Genomic DNA, 27,009 nt, shown 5'->3' on the forward strand with positions numbered 1-27,009 from the left:
CCACTGTGAAATCATCACTTTGTGAGGACTTCAAGGTACGTTTTGCCCTTGTAGGCTCCAGTGTTCCAGGACGAGTAGTGCCCCACCACCCCTCCCCATCCCCAGGGATCTTCCCTTTCTTTCATGAACATTGGTGCTTATGAACCACTGGAAAGGGCAATGGCACGACACATTTGCCATGATGAAATTTTAATTAAAAAAACATTTCATCGCCAAAACCATCTTCATAGTGCTATTATACTCTGGTTCCTAATTACATACCATTACATTCCACCACTGTTGAAATAATGCAGTGTCTGAATGTATTGTCAAATAACTAATTCTGTGTGTGGTGTGAGGGAAAGAGAAAGAAAAATAAGGGGCACTAAAACATCTTAGCTCATGCATGGCCAAAGTGATGGAACCATTTGATACTGAGGAGTGGGCTGCAGAGGGCTAATTAAATATGCAGAATGTGAGAACTTGCTGTGATTTTAGTCAAGATTTCCAGCCTCCTAATTTCTTCTGGAACAGGTTGATCACTCTTCCATCAGTACATCTCTGAACGCCTTTCATTTGCAGCCAAGCAAGGCATAGGGAAAAAGCGGGTTTTCCCTTACAATAGCTAACTTGTTAGGAGAGGGTGCGTTGCTTTGTTATTCTCTTTTCACAGAATCACAGAATTGTTGGAGTTGGAAGAGACCTCCAGGGCTCACATTCTTATCACAAGATGCTGAGACGAGAGAGGGTAACCCAGTAGGGCTGAACCCTCCATTTCCATAGCACTCCCACCCAAATCCAGTAGGAGCAGTGCCAGATTTTCCATTGGCCTTCCATTTTGCTTGCACCATGCTTTTTTTGCTTTGAGATATCCCATTCCATCAACTCCTTCAGACACCACAACAGTAGAAACAACCCACTGAGGACAGCTCCTCCAGGGAGAGGAAGGGCTTTGTTCCCTGCATTTGGATCCTGCACATACACTGAAGAAATACACCACCAGCAACTGCAATATATGTAACAAAATAAAACATATTTTTTCTTTGAAAACACTTTTTGGACAAAATTATGAAGTTAGCTCTCAAATAGTAAACCACACTACATCTCCTTTCTAATGTCTCTTTTAAAATATACACCATAGAGCAGCTCTCATAACTCGCTCGACACACGCTATCTGATGAGTTATAGGGAGGTCTTCTATGTGCAGAGTGTGTGTTTTCCTTCCACACACCGTTATGAATTTTCCATCCCTCATCATTCATACTGTGTCAGAATATCTATTACAAAATCCCGTTTGCAAGAAGGGCTTCTTTTTTCCCCCCTTTATTTTATCACTGCTCTTAAATCTTCTTCTGGACACCAGCCTGGCATGCTGGCAATACCATGCTGGCATTTTCTGAGAAAAAGCTGTATTCAAAAATAATACGCCAGGGCCAGAACATCACTTCAAAAGAAATGTCCTTTTCTACCTAATAGAAATACTTTGCAAAAACAAATGAGACACAACTGCATTCTGATTGCCAAATCCTACCGCCCAGCTGCTAACTACTGCAACCATCTTGTGAAACCTGGAAGTCTAAATGATGTCTGATAATGCTTTCTGCTGTCCTGAACCTTTGGAAATGTTGAGTCATCCTGAGAAAATGTCAGCAATCATCTTTCACAAATGCCTGAGTGTGGACGAGGCTCTAACTAAAGCCTGGTGTGAAGGACTTAGAGTTGAGTGGAATTTTCTGACAAATAGCTCACACATCAAGAACAGCTTGAGGACTGGCCAAGATGCTCGACAATTGCCAGGCGTGAGAAATACTTTTCCCTAAGTAACTAAAAAAAGTTTCATTTCTATCTAAAATCATTCGTTCCAACATTTCTGAGATGTGATGCTTTTATTTTCTTTTTTACAAAACCAGAATCTCAAAGATATGCTCGTACCTAGGGCTGCAGTATCATCTTCCAAGCACTTTCTGGAGTGAGGTAAGCTAAACAAAATGACTGGTCCCAATCAAATTTTTTTTTCCCCTTATTTTGCTGAAAAAAATGACAACTTTTTTTTTTTTTTTTTTTTTTCCTGCTAACCTATATATATGATTCGATGATTCTATACGATTTTTAAACCTTATTGAACAAAACATGAATTACCTATGCTGATTCAGAGGTTAAATTAACTCTCTGGCAAAGTGCTGGGACTGGCCTTGGTTAGGGTTTGATCTGCATCCACAAAACATACTGCTGCTTTCACTTTTTTTCCCACGCATTAGCTGTTAATTGAAGCTTTCTGTGAAATATTTTTTCTGTCATCACCTGTCAGACTGCCATCCATAGGCGTAAACTTCTATATCATGGCAGTGTTGCAAAAGATATAAGCAGGAAATATGTTCTCATGTTACATGACTGAAATCCAAGAATTTGATGTACTTTTTTACACAAAATTAGAATGAAATTAAGAACACTTGCTCAAATCTGCTGTGTTATATGACTGGTTGGTTGGTTTGTTTTTATGCTTGAAACTGATGGTTGCCTACCACTAGAGTTCCCAGGATATTAATTCTACGCAGACCTTTTAGGATGTACCTATGCCCTCCATATTTGAACAGAAACAATTTTAAGTATTATTTAACAATAAATTGAAACCAACTGAAACACTCATTATTATTTTAGAAGAACTTCTGGGTGTGGAAATAAAAATGCATTATGTTGTTTTCCCATGGCAAGTATAAAGTGCTTAATATTGACAGCTATGGATAATTATCTTTTTGATACTTACAGAAAAATAAATACTAAAAATAATAACATGCTAACTTGGTATATGTGCAAATAATTTATATGCAAATACTGTACCTATATCATGCAATGTGTATTTAAAAAGTTATATATGTAAGTGGTGATGCTTGACTTTTAAATAATTCAATTTAGCACTAATAGCGTTAATAGTCAAAAGAGGATTTCCAAAACTGAATATATTGAGTTAGTTTCATCATTGGTGTCACCCTAGTAAAACCAATGGAGTTTCATCGGCAATTAATTTAGCCCATTATATTACCTTCAACTCAAATGATTTTTTACTGATAAGAGAGAGGACTTCAGCTGTACATGGTTTATCAGGCACTGAAATATTTTTACTGCACTGAAGATGGAAGAGATAGCTGATAAAAGTACTGAATAAAATAGGCACAAATTTAGGATACTAACAATAAAGGCCTTTTAAATATATAAATAACTTTCCAGAAGTTGTATAAACGTTCAGAGTATCTCCAACAGCCTTTATTAGTCTAAAGAAGTCATTCTGTATTTTTTCAATGACATGACTATCCTAACAGCAGAAATGTTCTTACTGTTCAAAAGATGCAACAAACAGCCCTCTAAATATTTTTATAAATGGTTTTTCAAGCTTAAATTCAATTTAAAGCAGTACTGTGGAACAATCAGGACTGAATGAAAGATCTGTCGGGATTTTCTTATCGATACTCTCTTCCACACTTCCATACAGTTGAACATCGAAGCATAAGGATTTACTCTCCTTATGACTAGAATCATTGACTAGTAAGAAATAGGACCCACCGTATCAGTTTGTTAGTGGTCTGTGCCCTATCATACTATTTGGTAATGAGAGACCTCTAGCTTGCTAAATTTCCCAACATCCTATGAGGTCAAAAGTGAACAAACTCACAACTATTCTCCTTCAGTGGGAAAGAAGAAATGGAGGCAAATATATTACTGTTTTTTTTGTTTTGGTTTGGTTTGTTGTTTTTTTTTTCAAAATCCCACTGTTCAATCAGATCCAGAATTGTGGAAGGCAACTCCAAGTCCTGGCAGAAATCCTATCTGTATGGGTTCAGACACTCCCAGGAACTGACCTGCCTCATGATGCTCTTCAGGCTCTAATTCATGTCTAGAGCCTACGCTAGGAGGTAATTTAAGTGAAAGAACTTCTAACCAGAACAGTTATATTGATTAAATAAACTTTCATCAAGCTTGGGCTGTTACCTCTTGATGTTCTTCCTTCACTACACATTTTTAGCAACTCCCAACAGTCTTTGGTTTGAGCTACAGGTACACCTCAGTAAGATCCCAAAATGCTGTCAGAAGAACCTTTTGAACATCTGATTTTTGTTGATTTTTAACCCATCCTTGTAAAAGTCATGACAATTTGCTACTAGTTATTTTCCTGAAATAATGAAAAATACATGTTGGTGTGTATATAAAGCAGTGGCAGATCCCTACAGTCCTGCCTGGAGAGGCGGAACTTTGGTGCTCTTTGGTGTTCAGTGCCCCATGGACTGTAAGGGGGGGGAGAGGGTCTGTGGGGTCTTTGAAGCATGCTTGAAGACAGTGATGCTGTGGTAGCTCCCAGTATAGTTAATGAGTGGGAGCTATGTACTCTGAGCATTAAAACAGCAGTCTCAAAGAGATTTTTAGGGGGAGAAAAAATGCATAATACTCACTGAAAAATAAATACATACAGACCGAGATACTCAAGTATACTTCTTCTTCAGAATGCTGATAAATGTCGTAAGAAATCACAATAAAAATAGCCCCAAAGGCTCATTTTCTTATTTTTAAGAGAATAATAATGATTAGTACTGCCAGTGTTTGTTGCAAGCTTTAAGAGCAGGAAGGTTCAAAATGCCAGTGATCCAAGGAGATTGTCAGTTTGGGGATATTCTGCTGGCCCAGCACCAAACATCCTGTGACATTTTCTGCCAAAAAAAATCATGCAGCAGAGAGTAGATTTTCATCCGTGCGAGCTTCAGGCATATCTGAAATTATTTAAATGAATGTAGCTGCAAACTAACTTTATTCTGCTGTTGTATAGGAGTTGCCATGCTCTGCTGAAGGCAAGATCAGGGAAGCCCTGGGAGCCCTTGAAGTGCACTTCAGAGGCTGCTGAGAGCAGAAGGCTTTGCCAGGTCTTCTCTGCCTTACAAGAGGCCACTGCTGGAGGATTTGCACCACAGCATCCACCACACAGCACAGGGCTACCACCACAAGGGTCTTATGGTGGGCCAGCACTGTGAGCACCATCAGCCTGGGTGTCACCACCAAACCATGCAGCCCTAATTCATACCACAGGCACTTGGTCTCAACACAGCATATATACTGCGACACGACTGGAGTCCTAGAGGTAATTTCCTACACCTTATTACCACATAATAATGGCCTCTTAACAACCGGGCTAATCAAGAATTAATGAGGCACTAAAACATTTTAAGGAACAATGAAGGATTTAAAAATTTCTCTTATGTGTTTTATTTAAAAAGCAATTCATTTAACAGTTACTGCCCTTCGTTCAGAGTCATATAAAAAGTCTTGGTACTCATCAAACACATCAGCTGAAAGGTTTTATTCATTTATCAGTTATTTACTTAAGCAGGGCTGCACATAACTGCAGAGACCAAGACATCCCAAGCCAGGCCTGGGCCCCTGTGCCTCCAAACCTCCCTCTCTCTGCACAGCTTTATGTGTATAAAGCTAGTTTGTTCTCCTGGCAGTGAAATGCGGAGCCAAACATAGGACAGGCCCAGCCCAAATTAGCACGACCGCCGAAAGGGGACTTTGCATTATCTCTGGAAGACTCCAACTGTCTTTTTGTTTCTTTGTGACAAGGAGGGAGCCTGCACTTTGTCGGGGCATCCATCCTCCTTGATGCTTGAAAAGCTCAGAGTGAATTTAAAGAACAACAACAACAAAAAAAAATAGAGATAAGCTAGTAAAGAATTTTGTATCAATGACTCAACGCTGAATTCGTTCCTGAATATATTTTATCTCTACCATCAGCCTAGAAGGGATAATCAAAATAAAAACACATTAAAATGTCGTTTATTTAAAAAAAAACACAAAACTTTCTCCTCTAGTGAAAGGATGGGGAATATAAACTGGTTTGCTGAAAAAAAAATCCCCAAATAGATCATTTTGTGACAGATAACTGTTATGATTATTAATTCCTCCACTGACATTGAAATTAAACTGATTCCCAACATAATGGATGAATAAATAGCACATTGGAGTTTCTCAAATGCTTCTACATTTCCTATGCAATCAAAAAAAAGAACTCTCTCATTAAATAATATGCTGACAGAAAAGGCAATTTGATTAAATAAACCTAACTGCCAATCATGCTGAAAGTTATAAAAGAAAGCATTGGAAGCTAACTCTAAAACTTTGTTCCGTATTCATCTCTCTTCTCTTCAGTTTTTTTTTTGTTGTTGTTCTTTCTCTTTATGATTCTTACTAGAGAATAACAGAAAACTATGTGATCCAGAGGAAGATTTGGGCATACCTAGGCACCTGACAGAGGAGTTAGAAGCTAGTCTTCATCCCTGTGATCTACCACTAAGCAAGGATGGTATGAGGGAGAAATCAAGAGAAAAAGGCAGAGAGAAGCAGGCAAAGAAGAACATGCACTTAATCCACAAACCTGAGCTGCTGTGGGTCTTTGTGTATCACTTGGCACACATATCTTTTTATTTTGGGGGGGAGACATGTTTTCTGGGGCAAAAGTGGAGAAGGGAGTGGTGAGATGGGTGAGGGCCAGCGGAAGTGAAAAGTAAGGAGAGATGAATCTGGAGGTGATGAACTTGACAAATACAGGGATGGGGTGGTAGGAGAAAGAATGGAGCAAGAAAGAGGAAACAGAAAAAGAAAAGCAGAAGTGGTGGCTGGTGTGGCAGATAATGATGGCAGACAATGAGGGAAAGAGAAATTGTCCTGCGTGAGGCCCTGAGGCACCTGAGCACACACAGAAATGTGGTCCTGCAGAGGTGCTCCCCAAGGGTTATGGAACTAGGCTCCCCACCATCCTGTCACAAGAACCCCCAGAGATGAATAAATGCATGCTCTCTCACAGCAGCAAACAAAGCCATGTATTGCCCAGCTGCATTCCAATAACGGTGGGGTTAATTTTTTGTGCTATTTAATTTCATCAGCTCTGTGGGGTGGGGAGAGGGGAAGAGCTGTGTAGCACGGTGTGATGTGTGGAAAGTCTCTGAACATCACAGTGTCTGGTGGCCAGAGATGGGAACGGGGCCTTGCAGCTCCCTCTCCTTAGCTTTGGCAGGCAGCAGCTTCTTAGGACATCAAATACTTAATTAACTGAGCTGCAGGATTGTGGGATAAGACTTGTGCAGTTACTTCTCTGCTGGAAACCAAGAGTGTCAGCCTGGACCGCTCTGTTCTTGGTGAGTCTTTAAAGCTAATGCAACTCATGCTGAAGATGTTCTTTGAAAAGGACCAGAGATCTATTTGGATAAAACTCTGAGTGGGTGACAAGTGCACGCGAAGAAATAAGATGAGATTTTAATGTTTTCTCAAGTACAAGAACGTAAGCAGTTTGAGCAAAATGCCTTGCTTTTCAGCTAGGCATTGAAGCTTTTAGGTTCTTAGGACACAGAATGAGTTGATCTTTTCATAAAGAAGTCATAGCTGTGCAGTGTCACTGAGTCAAATGGGATCATGCTAAAGATGTACATAGCCACATCCGCTAGATAAAAATAAATCAAAATCATGTTAAAAGGAGGGCTGTTACTTTTTATGATCTTTCCATAATGCCTGTGGGTGATGGTTGTCATCCACCTACTGCAGTCATAATGAAATATATGCAAATTGGGAAAACATCAGTATTTTAGGTCCTGCTACCAATCTAATAACCATCATCCAACTTTGCAATCACCTCTCACTGTGCATTATATATCTTCTAGTATTTGTTTAGTGATGTGTGCTAGACATAGTAACAAAACTCCTAAGATCCTTCAGCTGATCCTTTAGCTGATAAGTCTTCTGTGAACATTTCTCCAGCCTTATCCCTTCTCTCTCAGAACTCAGTTCCTGACTCCCAACTGCTCACCAGCAGTCACACGAGGCTGCTGTGAGTGCTGCAGGGCTGGATAGGGCCACCAGCCAACCAGACTGCAACGAAACCTATGGGACAGCCTCAAGGAGAGGTTCCTTCCTCTTGAATGTGATGCTTGACAGTGCAAAGCTCTTCAGCAGTGGAAAGGAAGCTCCTCCAGAGTGATCATGCAGCCACCTCCAGCACTGGTACAGGAGCACTTGCTTACCGAGCTGTGCAAGGTTTGCTGCACCACGGGATGTGGAGGTTGGTGTGTTGGTGGCTGCTGTCAGAAGAAGCAGGTCTGGGCATATGCAGGTTCTGTGTTTGTGCCCCTTGGTCTCTATGTGAAGGCATTCTGTAACGGGCCGCATTTTCAACAGACATAACTCATTCTGCTTTACTGACAGCGCTCACAGGAAAGCATGCAGCTGCTGGGGAAATGGTTTTTAACTGAATTGGAGATGAGCAATAAAGCTTAAACACGGCTCCAGTTACCCACAGGAACATTTGGTCTTTCAGACAATAGTGCTGAAGCAAGTCCTGCTGGAAAGCATCATGTTTGTCTGCAATTATTTGCAAGATCAAACCTCACTTTGTGACAGAGGCTTTTTTAACAGTTTCTGGCAAAAGACTTCATCCTTTCTTCCATGGAAGTCTACAGAAACCGCTGTTGCTGACAGTGACTGCAAATATTGAGCAGTTTGTGTCTCATATTACACTTACTGCAAACATTGTACTGATGGGGAAAGCATGTGGATTTTACATGAGCAGCCACATGAATTTTTGTCTTAATGCTGACAGTTTAAAAAAAATACAAACCAGAGCAATGACAAATTATTTTTGAGGTTATGTTCTGGGACATTCCAGGCCTCTGTCTGAACCACGTTAAGGCAGGTTGCATGTCTGCACTGCATGTCTGCATCATCTGCCTCAGCTCCCTAGGGGACCTCTGGATGGAGCCCCCCCCTTCCAAATCAGCCATTTAAAATGGCACAAAAATCAGCCATCAAACAAGGTAATTTGCTCGTACTTTGTATCATGCTATTAAATACTATTAAGAGATTATTTGTCTTAATTTGTCCTCTTTGTTTTGGCAATAGGAAAGCTCGTGGCGAGTTTATGGGATTTTCCCCTATAATTACACTAAATTCTAAGGCAAATGAATGAATGGTAAGTCTACGTACTCATCAGGTAACAGATCACTTCTGTTTTAATTTATAACACCCACACCTCGTGGAGCGTCTCTCTGAGGAAAAATGTAAAGAGATTTTTCCTCTCTACCTAAAACTGCTCACAGTTTATAACGTGAAAGAGGGAAACAGAAAAAAATGAATCCTGACAAAACAGCTTACAAAACTAATAAACATCAGCATGCAGAAATGTCAGCTGTAATTCTGCTATAAAAGGTCTGTGGGCCAATCAAGCTATGTTTTTTTCTCATAAAAACTCAGAAAAGCTCTTCTCTTTTTAAGTCAGCGGTACAGTTGCCTTGATTTTGGAATGATCTGTAAGTAGAACCCTTTTGAATCCCAGAACAATACGCCTCATCCAAACCTTTGTCCCGATTCATCACCAGCTTTGATAGCGTCAGTGCATCACTTTGCTTGCTTGTCAAATCTATCATCAATTTTAAATTGCCAATAAATGTATTCCACATCTCTCTGGGGAGATGTAGCTTGTCTGCATGCTAAACAAAGAGCAGGATGCACAAAGCCAAGATACACACAAAGATATAATGCCACAGGTGAAATGATAATGTGGAAATATTCTTACCCTGAGGAAGGCAGGCTCCAGTTGTAGCTTAGCAAATCAAAGACCACAAAACTTGCTTGCAATAACATCCTAACAGATCCAAGGAGTTCTATTTTTCCACAGTTAAAAAATATCCACACTCTGGCATTAAATGCAAACCCAGAGACTAAGGCAGAGGAGTTTCAACAATTTGTTTAGTTAGGTACAAAAAATAAACTGTCATGAAGTTGTCAGTTTGCTACTACAAAGGCTTAAAAAAATTGTAGGTACAAATGGCTGAACAGCAGAACTTTTCCACAGAGGAAAATCCATTGCCATTTCTGGTTTCAGTATCTTTTTGTGTTTTGCATGGAAGATAAAAAGTTGTCCACCAAGCTTGAAAAATTTCTTTTTTTTTTTGGTGAGTTTGTTAGTTTCTGGAAGAAAAAAGCACTTCTTTACATACCCTTAATTTGATCTTCATAGTGGTAAAATAATTCAAAAGTAAAATGAGACAGCTTCCCATTCAAAGCCTTGCTTTCTCGTAATTAAAAGTATATATGTGTACCAACAAAGCAGAAAACTAAGGCACAGCAAATTCCAAAATCTTTCCATTCCTGGACGAGCTTTACTTTTCAAATGTTAATAGGATGCCTGCATTGAAAAAAAAAAAAAAAAAAAAAAAAAACATTAAAAAAAAAAAAAGTAAAAAAAACTTGGCCCGCGTTCAGGCTAAAGAGTCTGTGAAACAGACTTTTTCCATACTATGACCTCAGTCTTAGGATTTCTCTTTTGCAAAATGTTGGTTATTTGCCTTGGCAGGGGGCCAGGACCCTCTATCTCCCTTTCTCCCTGCCTGTCCCTCCTCCTCCATCTCCCCACCTCTGCACCTCACCTCGCACACCGGCCATGGGCTCAGACCAGCACCGCGTCACCCCTCACCCTGCAACTGATGGCATAAAGCCCCACTAAATCAGGCTATGTGAGCATTCCCGATGGCACTTCTCTCCTTTTGGACATGCTGTGTGGTGTTCCATTCCCCCTTCCCTGCCATCGCACCAGCAGCAAAGCCTCCCTTCCAGGTGTGGGATTTCTAGAACAGCAACTGGGAGCTTTAACACAGCAAAACCAGCAACAGAACCATTCAGCTACAACGTGCCTAACACCCAGCTCCAGTTTATCCTTTTACTTCAGGGAGAAAATACACAGCAAGTAGATGGTTTCTGATGGCATGTCTGATGAAATCAAGTTCCTCCCAGGTATTCGCATCTGATTTTCCTGGCAACCTTTCCTTAACCACCATGCTTGGAGCGAAGACCGCATTCAAAATTCCCAATTAGTCTCTTGCAAATGACAAAGTCCAAGGAAAACAGTGCCTAAGAGAAAAATAATATGCGTTTGGTGCAACACGGGAAAACATTTCCTCAATCTTAACTATATTTTAGTGGGCTAAATTGGTCGGTTTTATTTTAAATGATGTAAATGAACAGAAGTGTTAGGGAAACATTTGTCACTTGGTACAAAATTAGAAATAATGGCCAGCATTGTAGCAAGTTTTCAAACTGGAGAAAAGGTGCTGAGTGCTTCTTATTTGGAGCAAGAGTGTCTTGTGCCACTCTCTTTGAGTCCAAGGAGGCATCAAAATGAGAGCTCTGGTGTGCACAGTATAGGTAGAGAATGCAGGGGAACAAGAGGGCCTGAATTAATGGGGACTTAATAAATTAAACTCTGTGCTGAGTCTTGCAGCAATAAGAGTGGTCATTTCTGGCTATCGGTTATATCTATTAAAAGAAAAGACTAACATTAAAAAACAGGACAGTGAAAACCCTATCTCTTCCTTTGGAAGTCAATAACAAACTTCCCCAGACCTCAGAGGTGCTGCTATTTAGACTTCATCTATCCCTGTACGTACTGACATCTCAGATAAGGCCTTTCTTGTCTGACTGAGACACAACAGAAGATAAATTTTATCCTAAGGTAACCATAGCTGCAATTATGGCCAGATCGGGCTTCCAAGCATTTTCTTTCTAAATCCACCAAATAAAACCATCTCACCTTCTTTAAAAGATACTATTCTTTATGTTTATTTTAATACAACTTATGTGTTTTTGAAGATTTTATCATCTTTGAGAGCCATGCATCTACATTTTTTATGTGGCCAAAAAACCCACCCAAGCCACCAATCTACTCGTCCTCGTTAACTTAGCTAAACCTCAAAGACAGATTCAGTCAAAACCCATGTGGGAAAATGTCTTCCAAGAAAATGTCTTTATAGGATTTGAAGAAAATAGATTTGTTGGTATTAACTTACAGTATTTTTCTGTGGACTGTCAGCAACATCATATACCACAAATCCAAAGATTTATGTTAAGGGAAGGATAGGAACTGACAGTTCCTTACACATCAGTATTGTGACAATACAGCTGGAGTTGATGCATCTCACAGGTGAAACCTTCTGTCTCTTGGTACAGAAAGTTACAGGGGAGTTTTATTTTTTAATGGTATTTAATACACAGAAAAATACCCTGTATTTATACGTGTTTTGAAGGCAATGCTTCAGAGGAGAGAGTGGAAAAAAGAATTTTTTAATGGGAATTTGAGAGCTGAGGAGTGCATTTTAAGATTGTAGCTGCTCCTGCTGGACTGGCTGAGCACTGACAGCCTGGCAGTGTTATGAGTTAGCTCCCCAAGTCCAGGTTCAAGTAAACAGGCGGGATAGCGTTATGAAGCCAGCCTTCTTCTTCTGCCAGCTACCTGGTTCATGGATAAACACCAGACATTCACTTCTACAGTTTTCAAGACCTCAATCACTCCAAAGAACACTGATTTCATTCATTATGGTAAGGTTTTTTGTTTTTTTTTTTTTAAAGTATGGACTACAAGATGTCTCAGAAATATCACAGACAGGTATTAAAAGCCATTGATGATAGAATGTGTATTTGGTGCCTTCAGTTGCAAGACATCTAAAAAAGTAACAGTTTTTTTCTAAATAGCCTATCATCCCTTGAAATCTGTGTTTTTGGTAGAGGAGGCCCAACTGTGGCTCACCATCAAGTTAATACTCTTACGATAGCCCATGGATTTACTGAAAGAGGAGTCACCAGATCACTGATCAGTGCCTACTGCAGATGTCCTTGTTCTTGAAAATGCCCCAAACTTCCACCAGAGTTTTGGATTCCTCTTTAGAAAGTTGCCCTATTATCTTATCTGGAAACTAAAAATGGATTATATCCCAGAAATATTTGGGTAATTTTTTTTTTTTGTTGTTGCCACCTTCCACAGTTGCATGAATTTCACTCTTTCCATTGTTCTTCATGCCCCTCAACTATTTTCTGATTCTACTGAGCCATTACAGTCCTTGTGGCAAGCAAACAGAAGGATGTCTAAGATGTGCCACTGAAAGAATCTTTCTGATTTGCCCCTTCCCAATTCACCATTTCCTCCCTCAGGTGCTCTGAGATGAAAGCAAGATCCTAATTTAAGTTGGATGGTGACTGCTCTAAGAAACTGTGGCTGAAACTCTGGGGGAAGGTGAGGCAGTATTGATGGGACATGGCTCCCTGCACCCAGCCCCTCCCTGTCACTGGCACTGCTCAGGACATCCACACTTACTGTTTGAGTCTGTCTTTAAAAACTTAATCTATCTCTCATTTCCTTTATTGTTCTGGGTGAGTAATCCATAGCCATTTTTTACAGAACATTGCATTTTTCAACACTTTGTACAGATATTAATGAGCTGGTCTTCATGGCAGCCTAATTATTATTTTAGATGGGGGAAAGCCAAGGCTAACTTTAAATAACTTGCACCAGGTGTTTTGGCGAAGTGAGGTGGGATTAGGATTCATCTTCCAACTCTGGTGCTCAGTGGATGCCTGAGAGACTTAAGGCTTTGGCTCATGATCAGACAGCAGCCAGATGTGGAAGGAAAAGCTCCTCAGGGGCTCGGTGCACAATGGTGCATTGGTAGCACTTAGGCTGATCGCCTGTATTTGAGAATGATACTTTGCTGCCTGGAAGTGGCTTGTAAATCCCCTGCTTCAGTTTTCCCATCTGCAAAATGGGAAATTAGCAGGAGTTTTTGGCTGCAATATCTGTGAGTCACTCTGTAGATTTAAGGAGTAAGACTCAAGGGAGGAAGAAAAGGTAAGAAACAAACAGGTGATGCTGATGCTGATGGAACAGGTTGCCCAAAGAGGTTGTAGATGCCCCATCCCTGCAGGCACTCAAGGCCAGGTTGGATAGAGCCCTGGACAGCCTGAGTCGGTGAGGGGTTGGGGCTGGGTGGGCTTTGAGGTCCCTTCCAACCCAAACCATTCTGTGATTTTGTGATTCTATGCCAATACAGACGTAGGTTGCACCATGAAAGAACAAGAGTGACACTGCTCCAATTACCTGTTTCTTATTTTCTTCCCTTGGGGGAATCAGGGTGATGAGAATGATGTTAGCAACTGGATGGGCAAGAGACTGTAGCACTAATCTCTGCAAATAGGCAGCTTGGAAACAGCTGAAGTTAGTACAGTTAATGAAGTTCCCATGAGCAAATTATTCTCCAAGTGATGCTAGTACCCGGTGCCAACATCTATTTCTGCCTGGCAAAGGCAAACAAGTGAACACATACCGGGATCTCTGTGATTTTCAGAGTATATTAGAAAGGGCAAAACTTGCATAACTGCCATAAATTATAAAAGCCTCCTTCAATCCTGGTTAATTCTCTTGTAAAAAGGGAGGGAAAAAACTGAAGCAGCTCGGCATGAAAACAATAGTGGGAGGGATAATAAAGAGACAGCAGCAAGGTATCTCATTGCTAGCACTGGTATCATTAAGTGCACTAGAAACGTTGAGGTAAATGCATGGCAGTGAATCACAGTCAGGCATGATTAACCTTGGATAGTCTGAACTGGAGATCATTTATAAACACAAAGGTACTACGAACATTACAACAGACGGTACATCAAAAGTCATCCCAAGAGCGGGAGTTTTTTGGGGGTGCTTTGTGTATATGTGCCATTTTTAGGTTGTTGTCACAGTTTGTGTGTGGGAAGGTGGGTGATCTCAGACTTCCAGTGCAGTGGGGACTTGCTGTGGCACCACTGGACCCTCTGAAACACAGGAGCTTTGTTGGAATAATTTTTCCTTGCATGGATATGTTCTACAAGTAAAAGTTTCAAGTGCAGTGTTCTAAGGTTTAGTGAAAAGATCCTCAAAAAAACAGAAAGAGCACTCGGTCTCCATTCCTCTCCTCTTTAACATCCTCCTTAATCCTACAAGTGGTAAGGCTGGGGTAGACGGGAGTATTTTCATAAAAATTAGGTGTTTCTAATAACATTTGGTAGGTTTTCTAGCCACTGAAAACTGAAACTTCCATCACAAAGCCAAAAGAATGAAACTCTGCTGGATATTTCTGAACAGTCCTAAAAGTTTAGAAACATGCAGGGAAGCTGTAATCAGATGACCCATAGAGAGCTGTACATACTGAGTACAACAAAAAACACTTCAAATCCAGACCTCTGATGGCTTTAAAAACATTCTGTTACATGGACCATGAATCAGCTGGAGAAGACTCAAGACAGCTTAACACCTTTGTATTGTTTGCACCTTTTAGTGCCATCATGTAGTGCCAGTTCAGATGATTTCTGCGCATGCTGATGCAATGAGGGCCATAGCAGCACTGTGCAAAAGGAGCAAATACTCTGCCCAGATTCTGCTCTTCCTCCATGATTTTGCATAATTCTCACTCTCTTACATTAATCTCAGTTATCTCTAGCATTGTAATGGCTGTCCTTATTTATCTAACTAATTAGGATGTTGCATCAACTGATGTGAATCATCCGAAGTATACTGATTTCATACTGTATAAAATTGTTATCAGTGGAGAGGCAGGTCCCACCAGAGTCCATCCAGAGAGTTAATGCATACCTGAAAAAAGCTACACATTATGCTCTTTGGAACGATGCATTTCCTGTACCCAAACCCATTTGAACAGCACTGCACACATCTGTGCCCCAGATTTCCATGCCCTCAGAGGACACGAGCAGCACCTTCATCCTTTTTGCTCCAGAGCAACACCTGGTTTTGAGCCCCAGGAGCCCAGTGGGTCAGGTAGGAGGAATCCTTCAGAGGAGACCTGATGTAAATGCTCGGTTCACAAGCACCTCACCGCCTGATTCAGGAGGGCAATCAACCTGTCTTCTGAAGCTGCATAAATAATCTTTGGATGGTGGCAGTAAATCTACACCAAGGATGAATTAACTGCCACTGAGTCATATAAGCTTGGTTTGACTGTGTGGCTTGTAACATGCCTGAGGGAAATAAAAAAGACATTTGCAAGAAAGAAACATTAATTTGCTCCTCCCGATCTTTTCTGTTATTTTTATCTGGGCCAACATGCCTCGCTTTGTGTTTTTGCTTTTTATTTTTGGTTGCTGTTTGTTTCATTTTCACATGGAAACAATGATTCATGGTGAAATGAATCCACAGAGCATTCCTTCTGGCTCCCTGGAGTTTCTTCCAGCCAGCCCTGAAGGTGTCACCTCTCACTGTGGCTTCTCCTCAGCATCCCTCCTCCAGGACCCAGGGCATGGCCATGTGACAGAAAGACAGAGTCCTGCTGGTGTGGCCTCTCAGTGTGCACTTTGTGCACAGCTGTGTGCACTGCGGTAGTAAAAGTCATTGCTGCTTCTTAGAATTGCCCAAGGAACCAGTATCTACTGCAAGGTGGCCCTGGCATTAGCAACAAGGCAAAGATAAGCATTCTAAGTATTCTGCATGCAGTAGACAAGTGGATAGTTTCAGAAGGTCACGCTAATATATCTTACTGGGCAAGAACTTCCCACACTTAAACAGATTTTGAAGTCTGCTGTATTTAAATTGGCACTCTGTGTGTCACAGTGGACAGTCTCAAGCTGACACTGAGACAGATATTGGAGCACATCTCTAAACCCTGCTCACTGGCACCACAGCTGCCCAGAGAAGCTGTGGTGCCCCTTCCCTGGAGATGCTTAAGGCCAGGTTGGAATGGGGCTCTGGGCAGCCTGAGCTGGTGGGGGGCAGCCCTGCCCATGGCAGGGGTTGGGGCTGGGTGGGCTGTGAGGTCCCTTCCAACCCAATCCATTCTGTGATTCTATGATTCCATGCTCCTCTCTCTATTCTGGGCCCAAAGATGCTAGGGGGTTTCAAGTTGATAAAGGAGAAGAAAGGAAAGTTAAGAACATTCGTCATAAATAAAATACCACCAGACTAGCAAAACCACTGTGGAGGGTGGCTTATGGTTTACATATTGCTAAATATCAGCAAAATAAATGTGTTCATTTCTCCAAAATACCTCCAGATGGCATTAAAACCCTTCTTCTTTTGGTCTTTATTGCAATACTATTTTTAAAAATGATAATAATTGGAATCGTTCTATTAACCATTCCCAGCAATCATACTATCAGAAGGCATAAGGCTGCTAATGCTTAATTCATTTAATAAGTTTGGCTAAATAAGCTCACAGGCTGTAATTACATTCCACAACACAATCCACAGGACAAGCCATTTCTTACACCAAGTCAAATCTTTTTCTAGATTCATTTCCAGTAGGTTTTTAATGCGTATTTGCAGCAGAAATGAAAACATCCCACAATAAATCACTGTTATTGTACCTCCTTCTGTGACTACTTTTGACCATGTGACAAATGGTGACACCTTGTGAGATTTACATGATGTAACGCTCTGAATTTAAATAACAGGAATCAGGAAACATAAATTACGGACAAGATGCACTCTAAAATTCACATGACTGACTTGCAGGAACTTGGCTCTCACAAATGGGATTAAAAAGGTGACCGGTTTCGTGGAAATTCATACTGCTACTGCGTGGTAAATAATAGAGGAATTAACTTATCTAGCTCAGTTTGGAAGACTGTTGTTATTTATATATATATTTTAACTTGCAGCCCATCTGTTTTATAGACTGGTTTATGTTGGCAAAACAATTCTTTTCTTTGCATATTGGAGTTAAAAATGGGAAAAGCTTCTATTGTTGCACCAGAGTGAAGGTGAACACTGATATATTACAAGTGCCTGTTCCTATCTATTTCTCGACTTCTTTTGTTAATTCAAAAACATCAACAAAATCGTGAGAGACCAGAGATAACTGTAATTGGTTTTCAAGTAATTCAGAGGTGAAGCTGCAGACTGCAGTCTTTTAAAATTACATCAGTACATCAAAGGCATATGTGACATGACGTTTTTTTGCAAGTGTGACAAACTCCGGTAGCATTAAGGTAATGCTGAAGTCAGGTTGTAAAGGGCAGCCTCTCACACCCACAGAAATCATTTCATATCTGCTCAGCATGATAGGGAGCCATTTCACTCGTGAGGATCTTTGACTTGCCAGCATGCAAAAGTTCTAGGAATAATTAATGCTTAGTCATTATCTAAAAAGCCTTTCTAAGAACAGCATCAGTGAAAGAGCTTTATCTTAATGAAAACAAATGGACAAATTCAATATTGCCCAACCAGTCTGATAAAACATAGACGCCTTTTTCGGATCATAAAGGCAGAAGTGACTTACGATGTATGAGTTGTGCCTTTCTCTGGACTCTTTGGCTCTACATCACTTTTTCCTTTAAAAGAGAAGAAGAAAATGACATCAGAAATGGTAAATATGGAAACTGTTCAGATGCGATACGTCAAAGATTTACTCATTGCTACTCATTTACACCAATTGCTCTCATCACAAGCACAGAATGCTGCTGTGGCAACCATAATCCTGGGGCACTGCTGGAGTATTTACAAGCTGGGAGTTCTCCCCTACTTGACTTTTCTCTCCACTGGCACATGTACTCTGGCAATATTAGGCAAAGAAGCTTTAAAGGAGAGACTGCTTAGAGGACAGAAAGATTCAAGCAATTCAAATTTTACTACGGACAGGAGACCTTGGAGCCATGGAAAGATTTTCTCCAGGGCCCTACCGCTCTGCTATTGATATGCATTCTAGCCAACACACACATGCTCCCATGCCCTGCTCCAGGAACGTTATATTACACAGAACAGCATTAGAAGGAGCTGCAAAGACAGTGATTAGAACATGCATCTACAAATGAGAGGTGCTGTTTTGTGCAAGAAGGGGCTAACTTGGCTTACACACCCAACTTGAGGAGAAGTCAGGTGCTTGAATATTTGAGAAGTATCAGAAGCTTACGGGCTCCCTCTTTATGTTTCCTTATGACTCACACAGCTTGTGATAATCATCTTCCTGGGTCCAGGAACACCGACACCAGGAAAGCTGCTAGCTGATGGAATAATACTGTTCTGGTAGGTCAAGCCAAGACCTTTTTCCTCTTTCATCTCCTTTAAAAAGGAAGGTGGTTGTACTTTGCTACACTCATCAATCTGAGAAACCAGAGGGAGTTAACACCTCAGTGTAAGATTTTTCTTTAGGTCTAACTTGGGTAAACAGGGTAGACTGATCCATTTCAATCACCTTGAACTTGAATTCTAGACCTCAGAATTGCAGCTGCTGTTTCCCTTGTGTATTGTCTACATACAGGTTTATGTGTCCTAGCAGGCAAAGAGGCGCAGAGGTTGAGTGTGACTGGCTTACTGATGGATGTGTTTTCCTCCACTACCTTTTAACGAGCTTCATTAAACCAAAATCCACCTGTGTCTTCTGAAAAAAATGTGAGAAGTGCTTGTTTTCTTCAGGCTGTTCCAGCATTCCCTTGTCACTGACTTGAGCTGAGTGGGTTATAGACCAGCCCCTAACCCATTCTATATGAGCACTATGTATCACCCACTCATTGCTGCCAAAGTCTTCACACAGTTTTTGTATAGCATTGAAGTGTCAGTAATAGCTATAAGGGATGCCTCTTGAAAACTCACTGTTGCCTTCAGAAGTGGCAGAGTTTTGCCACCAATGTCCTTCCACTGTTGTGCAGAAATCATCTAAATCACTTAATCTAGATGGTGACCTTCTGAAAGTAGGGGTCTAATAAAAGGAAGTTCTGGGTAATGGAAACACTTTGCTGTCGGGCTTGCATCTCATCCCCTCCTGTGGAAGAGTTTGTCTGTACCTTTTTTGTTCTTAAACTTTACTGAAAAGGCTGTGGAAAGATCTGGTTGTCTTTAGAAACACCACTGTCTCTCTGAGCCCTAGCTTAAGGCACCTAAAATATAGACGTAAACTAGGCAGCCACACAAGATATAATACATCCAGTTCATAATCTCTAGGACACTTTTCACTTTTAACAGACTTCAGAAAACATATCCAGTTGATGAACCTGCTGGCTAGAAAGCTGTTGCTACAGTGTACATTTGTCAGCCTGGAGTCCTGGAGCTCATCTGTGTTATGGTAATTTGGAACAAGAAACCAACAGTAACAGTTGGTATGTATTCAAAGATTTTCTATTTGTAACTTTGATTTTTTTTAATAAATGATGAATTCTTACCATGAACACACTGGTTTGTTTAAGTGTGAGGGGGCATATGGATTCCTGAGTGCTTTGCCAGCAGAGTTCAAATAAGTTCTTCTTTCAGCAATGTGTGTTAATGTAGAGAGGGAAACAGCACAAGTACTGTGAGGACTGAGTGAAAAGGGAATCTCTGTGATTAGGCAAACTGGATATTAATGAATTACCCTACAGTAAGCATTTGCAGCTGCTTTAATGCTAATTGTCACTTAACATACTTCTTTGCGGAGGGGGAGGATGAAGCTTTTGAGGATGCTAGAGGATGCATCACTCCAGCCTATCAGAGTAGAAAATCTGGTCATTAATGCTTTATCAGTTAGTACCAACTTTGTTCACACTTGACTGAGTAACAGAAATATGAGAAATGTGTATAGACTAAGCATAGCTGAATGTCATAGATATGGTACTGATAAGCTACTGGAAAAGCCTATGTAAAAGGGAATTATCTGTCAGAGCAACTTGGTTTTTTTTCACACTCACTCTTGGCTAGACCAAGAATTGTATCTCCATTTTTCATGTAACCTGACAAATGCATGCAAGCACCACTGTGTGAGCACCACTGAGCGTTTGCTGAGCTAAATCCACTCTAGCTCTGGTTTGTTTTAATGGGCAAATTTGTGGGGTCTTCAGTTTTTCTTAGTCCAGTGGAATTAACAAAGGATATGCTACCTACCTCACCTCTTTTACAGGGCTGCTGTTAGCACACTTCAGCTGCTATCCCTGTATATGTTTTCTGAAATGAGTGTGGAAATGTGCATGTGTCATCTTATCATTGAATTTCTACTACATCTTATCCTAGAATCATAGAATCAGTAAGGTTGGAAAAGATCACTAAGATCATACAGTCTAACCATCAACCCATGACCACCATGCCCACTAATCATGTCCATCAGTATCACATCTACACGATTCTTGAATACCTCCACTACCTCCCTGGGCAGACTGTTCCTAACATTTAAGAAAAGAAAATCAGGATGAGATAGGCTCACACAACTCATTTCCTAATTGTTTTAAATACAACCAGATGGGATACGTGCAATTCTCCCCCATTTCAAAATAAAATTCAAGTGGAATTTTGTAGGATTTCCCTGCTGAATAGTGGAAGGAATTTGGGTGAATCACTCAACCTAACCATTATAAATTATCCTCTCTGGATAACAGGGATAAATAATACTTATTTTAACAGAGCAGAATAACTTCATCCATTAGGGGTTTTAAAATGCTTTCATTTCCTTGTGGGGGAAGGATGAGAGAAATGCAAATGAAAAAGACAATCTTAACAGTTGAAGTAAAAACACTGCAAATGCCAGATTCAAGAGCCACTCCACAGAAGACATGGTGCAATGGGGAATACCAACTAACTGAGACTTTGAAGATGTGCATTTGGATAATGCAGTATATAGACCATTAGATTTCTTTCCCATACGGAGCCATTTGCTAGCATTGCCTCACATCCAGATCCTTTTTACCTGAATTTCCTTTGGGTTTGTTGTACATGACCGATAAGTTCTGTCTCTTTTCTACCTAACTGTGCTTTTTTATTTTCATATCCTGACAAGAATCCTCATGGATACATATCTCAAAGGTAGTTAAATTCCTCCAAAATCTTAGGAGTTGTGACTTGATGTCAGACAGCAACCGTAACATTCAATACCAATGGAGGAAGTGTTTCTGCATGGGCTCAGCCATTCTTTGGTGTAGTTGCCACTACAGCCAACCAGGACCAAGTGCAGTTCCAACCCTGTGGCAGACATACACTGATTTTGCTGAGCAAGATCAATGAGGAGATAAGAAGAAACTGGAGATGCGAAGGTGTGGGATTGCTGATGGGGGAACTGGCAGTGAAATGAGGTGAAATGAGCAGAGGAAAGATGTAAAGAGGCAGAACCGCTTTTTTAATTCATAGGAGAGCAGGTTTCATTAGATCTGCAGAACAACTTATTTTATCAAAGTGCTGCAAGAAGGAAATAAATGAAATGGAACTAGGATCGAAGCTATCCAAACGCCGCAGCCTCTGATGTCATGGTGAAGCCCACAGCTCAGCTTGTGTGTTTGTCATGCCCACAACTCTTTGCATGTTTGCATAGCCCTCTCTATTATGGCCCCTTTGTGCTTCCTTCTCTCATTACTGCATTCATTATTTTCTGACAGAACCTCATCCCCTTTGCCTGTTATTATTTCCTTATTGCTGGTCCTCACAGCAATATCAAACTGATGCTGGCAATTAAGTGACACCACTGCATGTTTCTTCACAACATCAACTTCTGCCTGCCGACCTTTCCCTGGCAAAGAGCTGCACAGTTTTAATAGCCTACGTCTCCCAGGCTTGTCTTGCTGGATGTATTCTCCCTCACGCAGCGGGTGACCAGACACTTTCAAAGCCCTTCCTACCAGCTCAGGGCATTTTTCATCTTCAGTCACAGCCTTGTAATTTGCAAACAGGGCTCTGTGCTGGCTGTCAGGTCAGGAAACTAACAAAATAGTTCTTCTGGTTGAGATGATTTTATGTTGAGAGCAGGGTAGGATCATGTATTTTTAATATGCAAGACAACATTAACAACAGTCAGAGGTGTCAGGGGAGAGGATTAATACTTTGCTTTATGGAACAATTCAATCTTTCTTTTCAATCCAGCTGCTCAGTTGTTTGTTTGTTGTTTTTTATTTGTTTTTGTTTTTCTAGCTAGAAAAGACCTACTGCCATATGGTCTTTGAGGCATCATTTGGTATCACACTGGCACGATTTGTGTATCTATTCACAGTGCAATAGTCACAAAATATACCATTGCCTATAAAACATAAGTGATCATTTTTTCTGCAGTCTGGATTTGGCAGTGCCCTTTCCCAAACAACTGGTTCAGCTCTTTTCTGGCATTTCAGAAAAGCCATTCTTTTGCTATTTCAGTCTTTTCCATCAACATAATGAAATAGCCATGGGTTAGTGGTCATGGTGGTGATGGGTTGATGATTGGACTAGATGATCTTAGTGGTCTCTTCCAACCTTAATGATTCTATGATTCTATAAGTGAATCTTTCTTCTTTTTCTCTTTTTTTCTTTTTCTTTTCTTTTTTCTTCCCAGTCTGCCAAAGATCTGGTGTTTGAATAATTGCTCTTGAATTCAGATCCTAATATTTGGCTAAAAATGAGTACTGGTTGCTCAGGCTCTGCACTGTACCAGTCTACTACTGTTTTCTTACAGTCATTGTCATTCCCTCTACCCAGTGCAGTCATAAATGAGTTGGTACTTACTTGTATTGCTGTGTCCTGTAGATCCCTGTTGTGACTCCTGCAATAATAATAGAAAAAAAAGTGTATTATTTTTATGGCAATCTTTAGCTGCAATACTTGCTTGAACATTACCTTAATAATACAAACAGCACCGTTAATTGATCATTCTGTTTAAAAGTCATTTTCAATTACAAGAATAAATCCAATATTGTTTTGAAAATGCTTTAATCAGAAGGCTTGAAAACTTATTTCACAACAATCCTCTAATGGCACAATTCCTTGTACAGCTATTGCCAGTCTCCTGCTTACTGTTCATTTATTGATCAACCCAAACTCATCTATTATTTTCTACAAGTTTAGATGAGAAGACAGAGAGAAGACTACTACTGTTTCATGGGCCATTGTATTCCTGAAGTAGTAGCACAGCTGATCTTTGCTTCTTACATGCTGATATTGGCAGCACTGGAGAATGGAAATACACACTTTACTTCTGGATCCCTGAGATTCCAAGGTCAACCTTGTATCACAACTGTAATATTTATGAATACGGTACAATAAATTAGACTGTTTCTTTGTCACATGTAAATGTTCAAATATTTTAATCACAGAATTTGTTTAAATTCATAAAAGTCCGACAGAAACATATAGGTACAATGACAATAGTAATAGAATCTACAATGAAAATATATTTAAATTGAGGAAAAAATAAGAATACAAGGAGAAGAAGCAAAGAAATCTATTCATTCATCTGAAAAAAAAAAAAAAAGAACAGTTTTGTAGGTAATGGTATATGAGAATGACATAAAAATTCAAAAATTCTATGAAGCAAACACCTGGCCTTCAACTATATCTGATGTCTCTCAATTTGATCTCTGCTGACCAACACAATTTTCATTATATTCTATTTTTACTTCAGCAGATATATTGGGTGCTCTGCTAAGTTCTTTGAATACTTTTTGAGAACATGTTGCTGGTAAACAGCCTTTCATTAAAACTTCTGAGTCAGTTGTTTAAATTTGCTTCATTTTAAATAGTTCTCTACCAGGAGAGGCAACTCTTACATATGAAAACCTTGGGCCCCTAGCCTTGTGTTGGTGGTCACATTACTGTTTATTATTTTATATTTTTGTAAGCTGCTCCCCACTCTGCCACTAATTGAGACCTTAGCTACCACAAAATCAGCCCAGAATAAGCTGTTTGAAAACAACCTCATGTGCATGCCACAATTACAACAGTAAAGACTGTTTTGACAGGCATCTGCAGCATTCATTCTTGGTGAGGAATGGAACCCTCAACAAGATCTGTCATCCACAGCAGGCAAGTGATGGGCCAGACACACAGCCAGAAAACAGGAGGCTCTCAATTATCCACTAGACAAAGCTGGTATCCGTCTCTGCTACGCTTTGAAGAAGCAAAGCAGTTGAGAAACTTGTAGGTTTGCTACAGCTTGGAACCCGGACTTCAGACCTCTTAAATTTTAGAAAATAAATAAATAAATGAATGAATCCAAACTCGTGAGCATCCTTAAAATATATCACTTTTTGACTCTTTATCCAACTTCTGTCTGTTTTCAACCTCCTTTCTTGTTCACTAGGCATCAGATAGATACCTCCCATAGAAAACTCCCTGGTAGAGATCTGAGAAAAGGAACTGCAAGTGTCCAGAGAAATTAAGAATAAGCTGACTTGATTAAGCTAAAATTTTGCTGTGGATCCTGTAGAAATGTGGTTTAGGGGCTGCGGGACCAGAGTGTTCGGCACCTCCAAATGAAGGTTGGCTGAACGGAGGACTGTGAGGTCTTTGGGGCTTGGCTGGTCAAATACCCTCCAGCTGCACTGTTTGCTTTGGAATGAAGACTCTCTGGATTACATGGCCTTAATATGTACAGATTCTATGGTGTAACACACATCTGCAGTTCAGTGACACCATATGCACCTGACATGGGAGAAATCAGATTTTGAGACAAGTATTAGGAGTTCCTTCCCTCATCTACAGTTAAAAAAATATCTGTACCAGGTTTCATATGCTAACAATAATTTTTCAATAATTTGAAATTTCCAACTTTTGACAAATTACTTCAGCATTTTATGAATGCTTCTGATGAAGGAATATTAAAGCCTTTTTTTTTTTCCCAATTGGCTGAATATAATCGTAAGATGTCAGAGGCAGTTCACAGTGATAATGTGATGATACACATACTTGAATTTAAATGTTGTTCTAGCAGCCAACCAGGCTGCCAATAAAAGTAGGCTCTTGGAGCACATTCAGTTTCTAGAGTAGTGAAGTTTTGTAACTACACATTGGGAAACTACATATTTTCTGTTTTGGGGAAGAATTATTTGATGGAGATATCCTTGAGTTTGTAAGATTATTTGAAACTGCTAAGCAAGGAAATTGTTCACTCTTTTACATTTTCATCAACTTCAGAAAGAATGCACTCTCCCCTTTTAATTATCTAGCATGGTATCTTTCCTCTGCCATTGACTCTGCTTTGTATCAAATTTCGCATCAGCAAAACATAGGAGTTACAACATTTTCACATCTCCTTTTAACTGATTCTTTAAAAGATGTGCCTTCATTTTCAGCAAATTATTCTATATAAAAAGGCTAATAGAAATAGTGCTATGATATAAAGAATATCCTTACCGACGTAGGAAAAATAATGCTTTGTGTAACTTAAAAAGAAGAGGTTAAGTCCCCACTTCTGGAGTTTTTTCTTTTTTTTTTTTTTCTAATGCATTTACTTTATCTTGTTAAAATCAACAAGAAAGGAAACAGTAAATGAGTTGGGCACTGAAAAGACAAAATTATTATTATAATTTAGCTTCTGAGAATAATCAATCCATAGTTTTGTGACAAGATAGCAATTTTCCTGGAGTGGATAAATTTAATTCTCAAGTAACAAAGTGATGGCTGATCCTATAATATCACACACACATAAATAGAAATCAAACACCTGATCGAACTTTCAAGACATGAAATCACAGTAAAAATGAAAAAAGAGAGCAAAGGCGGCAGCAGAATTAATGGCATTTTTTCCCTCATGCTGGAATAGAGAATTAATGTTTGAACATGAAAGCTCATTCACACAAGCATCAAGTGAGCTCTTATTTACCAAATTTAATTATTCATTTAAAGTTTATTTATTAAGATGTTTTAATAAAATTACAATCAAATAATGCCTAGTCATTTGTTCAGAACAAAGTGTGACAGAGATAGGAGAGAGGAAAGCACATGCAGGCTGTCACATCACACACTGATCCAATTATCCTTAAGCTTTGAAAAACAAGGAGTAAAGAGACAATCACTGCTCCTTCCTACTAAATTCAAGAACACAAATTCAAGAACAAACAGAGAAACAAAATTCCAAGTTAGCAACGAAATGCAACTTCATGCCCTCTATTACATAAAGAACAGTTCCCTACATGCGCTCACCCAGCAGCACTGTGCTGAAAAACTTACTGGGCAGTAGCCAACACTTCAAACTTGACACTGGTTTTCCTTTCATTCCTGTGGATTAATGCAGACCTCCAGCATTAGTGAGGTCTGATTTTGCATACACGTATAGCATATGCACATACACCCTCCCATCTGCAGAGCATATAGAGTTGTATGGCTTCATATCCACATGCACAGTTTCAAAAATGCAATCCTATCGTATTTGTGACATAGAAAACTCAGTTATTAGTTTTTATTTACTAGACAGATTTCAAAATGAGTCCAGCTATAGTTCTTGTGGCCTTTGCAATTTTAATAGCCTAATTAATAAATTTCAAGTTTCAGGCTGTCAGATC

General features: G+C 39.9%; 2 protein-coding genes across 7 annotated transcripts in view; one reads left to right on the forward strand and one right to left on the reverse strand.

Annotated features, from left to right (window-relative positions):
• Nucleotides 1-27,009, reverse strand: part of AFF3 (ALF transcription elongation factor 3) — a 319,206-nt gene that overhangs the window by 97,255 nt on the left and 194,942 nt on the right. For 5 of the 6 annotated variants that reach the window (XM_052664882.1, XM_052664881.1, XM_052664878.1 and 2 more), the window contains 2 exons: nt 23,237-23,273; nt 18,093-18,144 (listed from right to left, as the gene is read on the reverse strand). In XM_052664882.1, the coding sequence (XP_052520842.1) occupies nt 18,093-18,144; nt 23,237-23,273 (89 nt within the window). The remainder of the gene's footprint in view (nt 1-18,092; nt 18,145-23,236; nt 23,274-27,009) is intronic. The other variant, XM_052664880.1, reaches the window with a different exon arrangement.
• The window catches only part of RPL31 (ribosomal protein L31), a 662,822-nt gene that overhangs the window by 65,181 nt on the left and 570,632 nt on the right, over nt 1-27,009 (forward strand). The gene's annotated exons all lie outside the window — the stretch shown is intronic.

Source organism: Tympanuchus pallidicinctus, unplaced genomic scaffold, assembly GCF_026119805.1.
Source record: "Tympanuchus pallidicinctus isolate F22 unplaced genomic scaffold, pur_lepc_1.0 scaffold6, whole genome shotgun sequence".
NCBI lineage: Eukaryota > Metazoa > Chordata > Aves > Galliformes > Phasianidae > Tympanuchus > Tympanuchus pallidicinctus.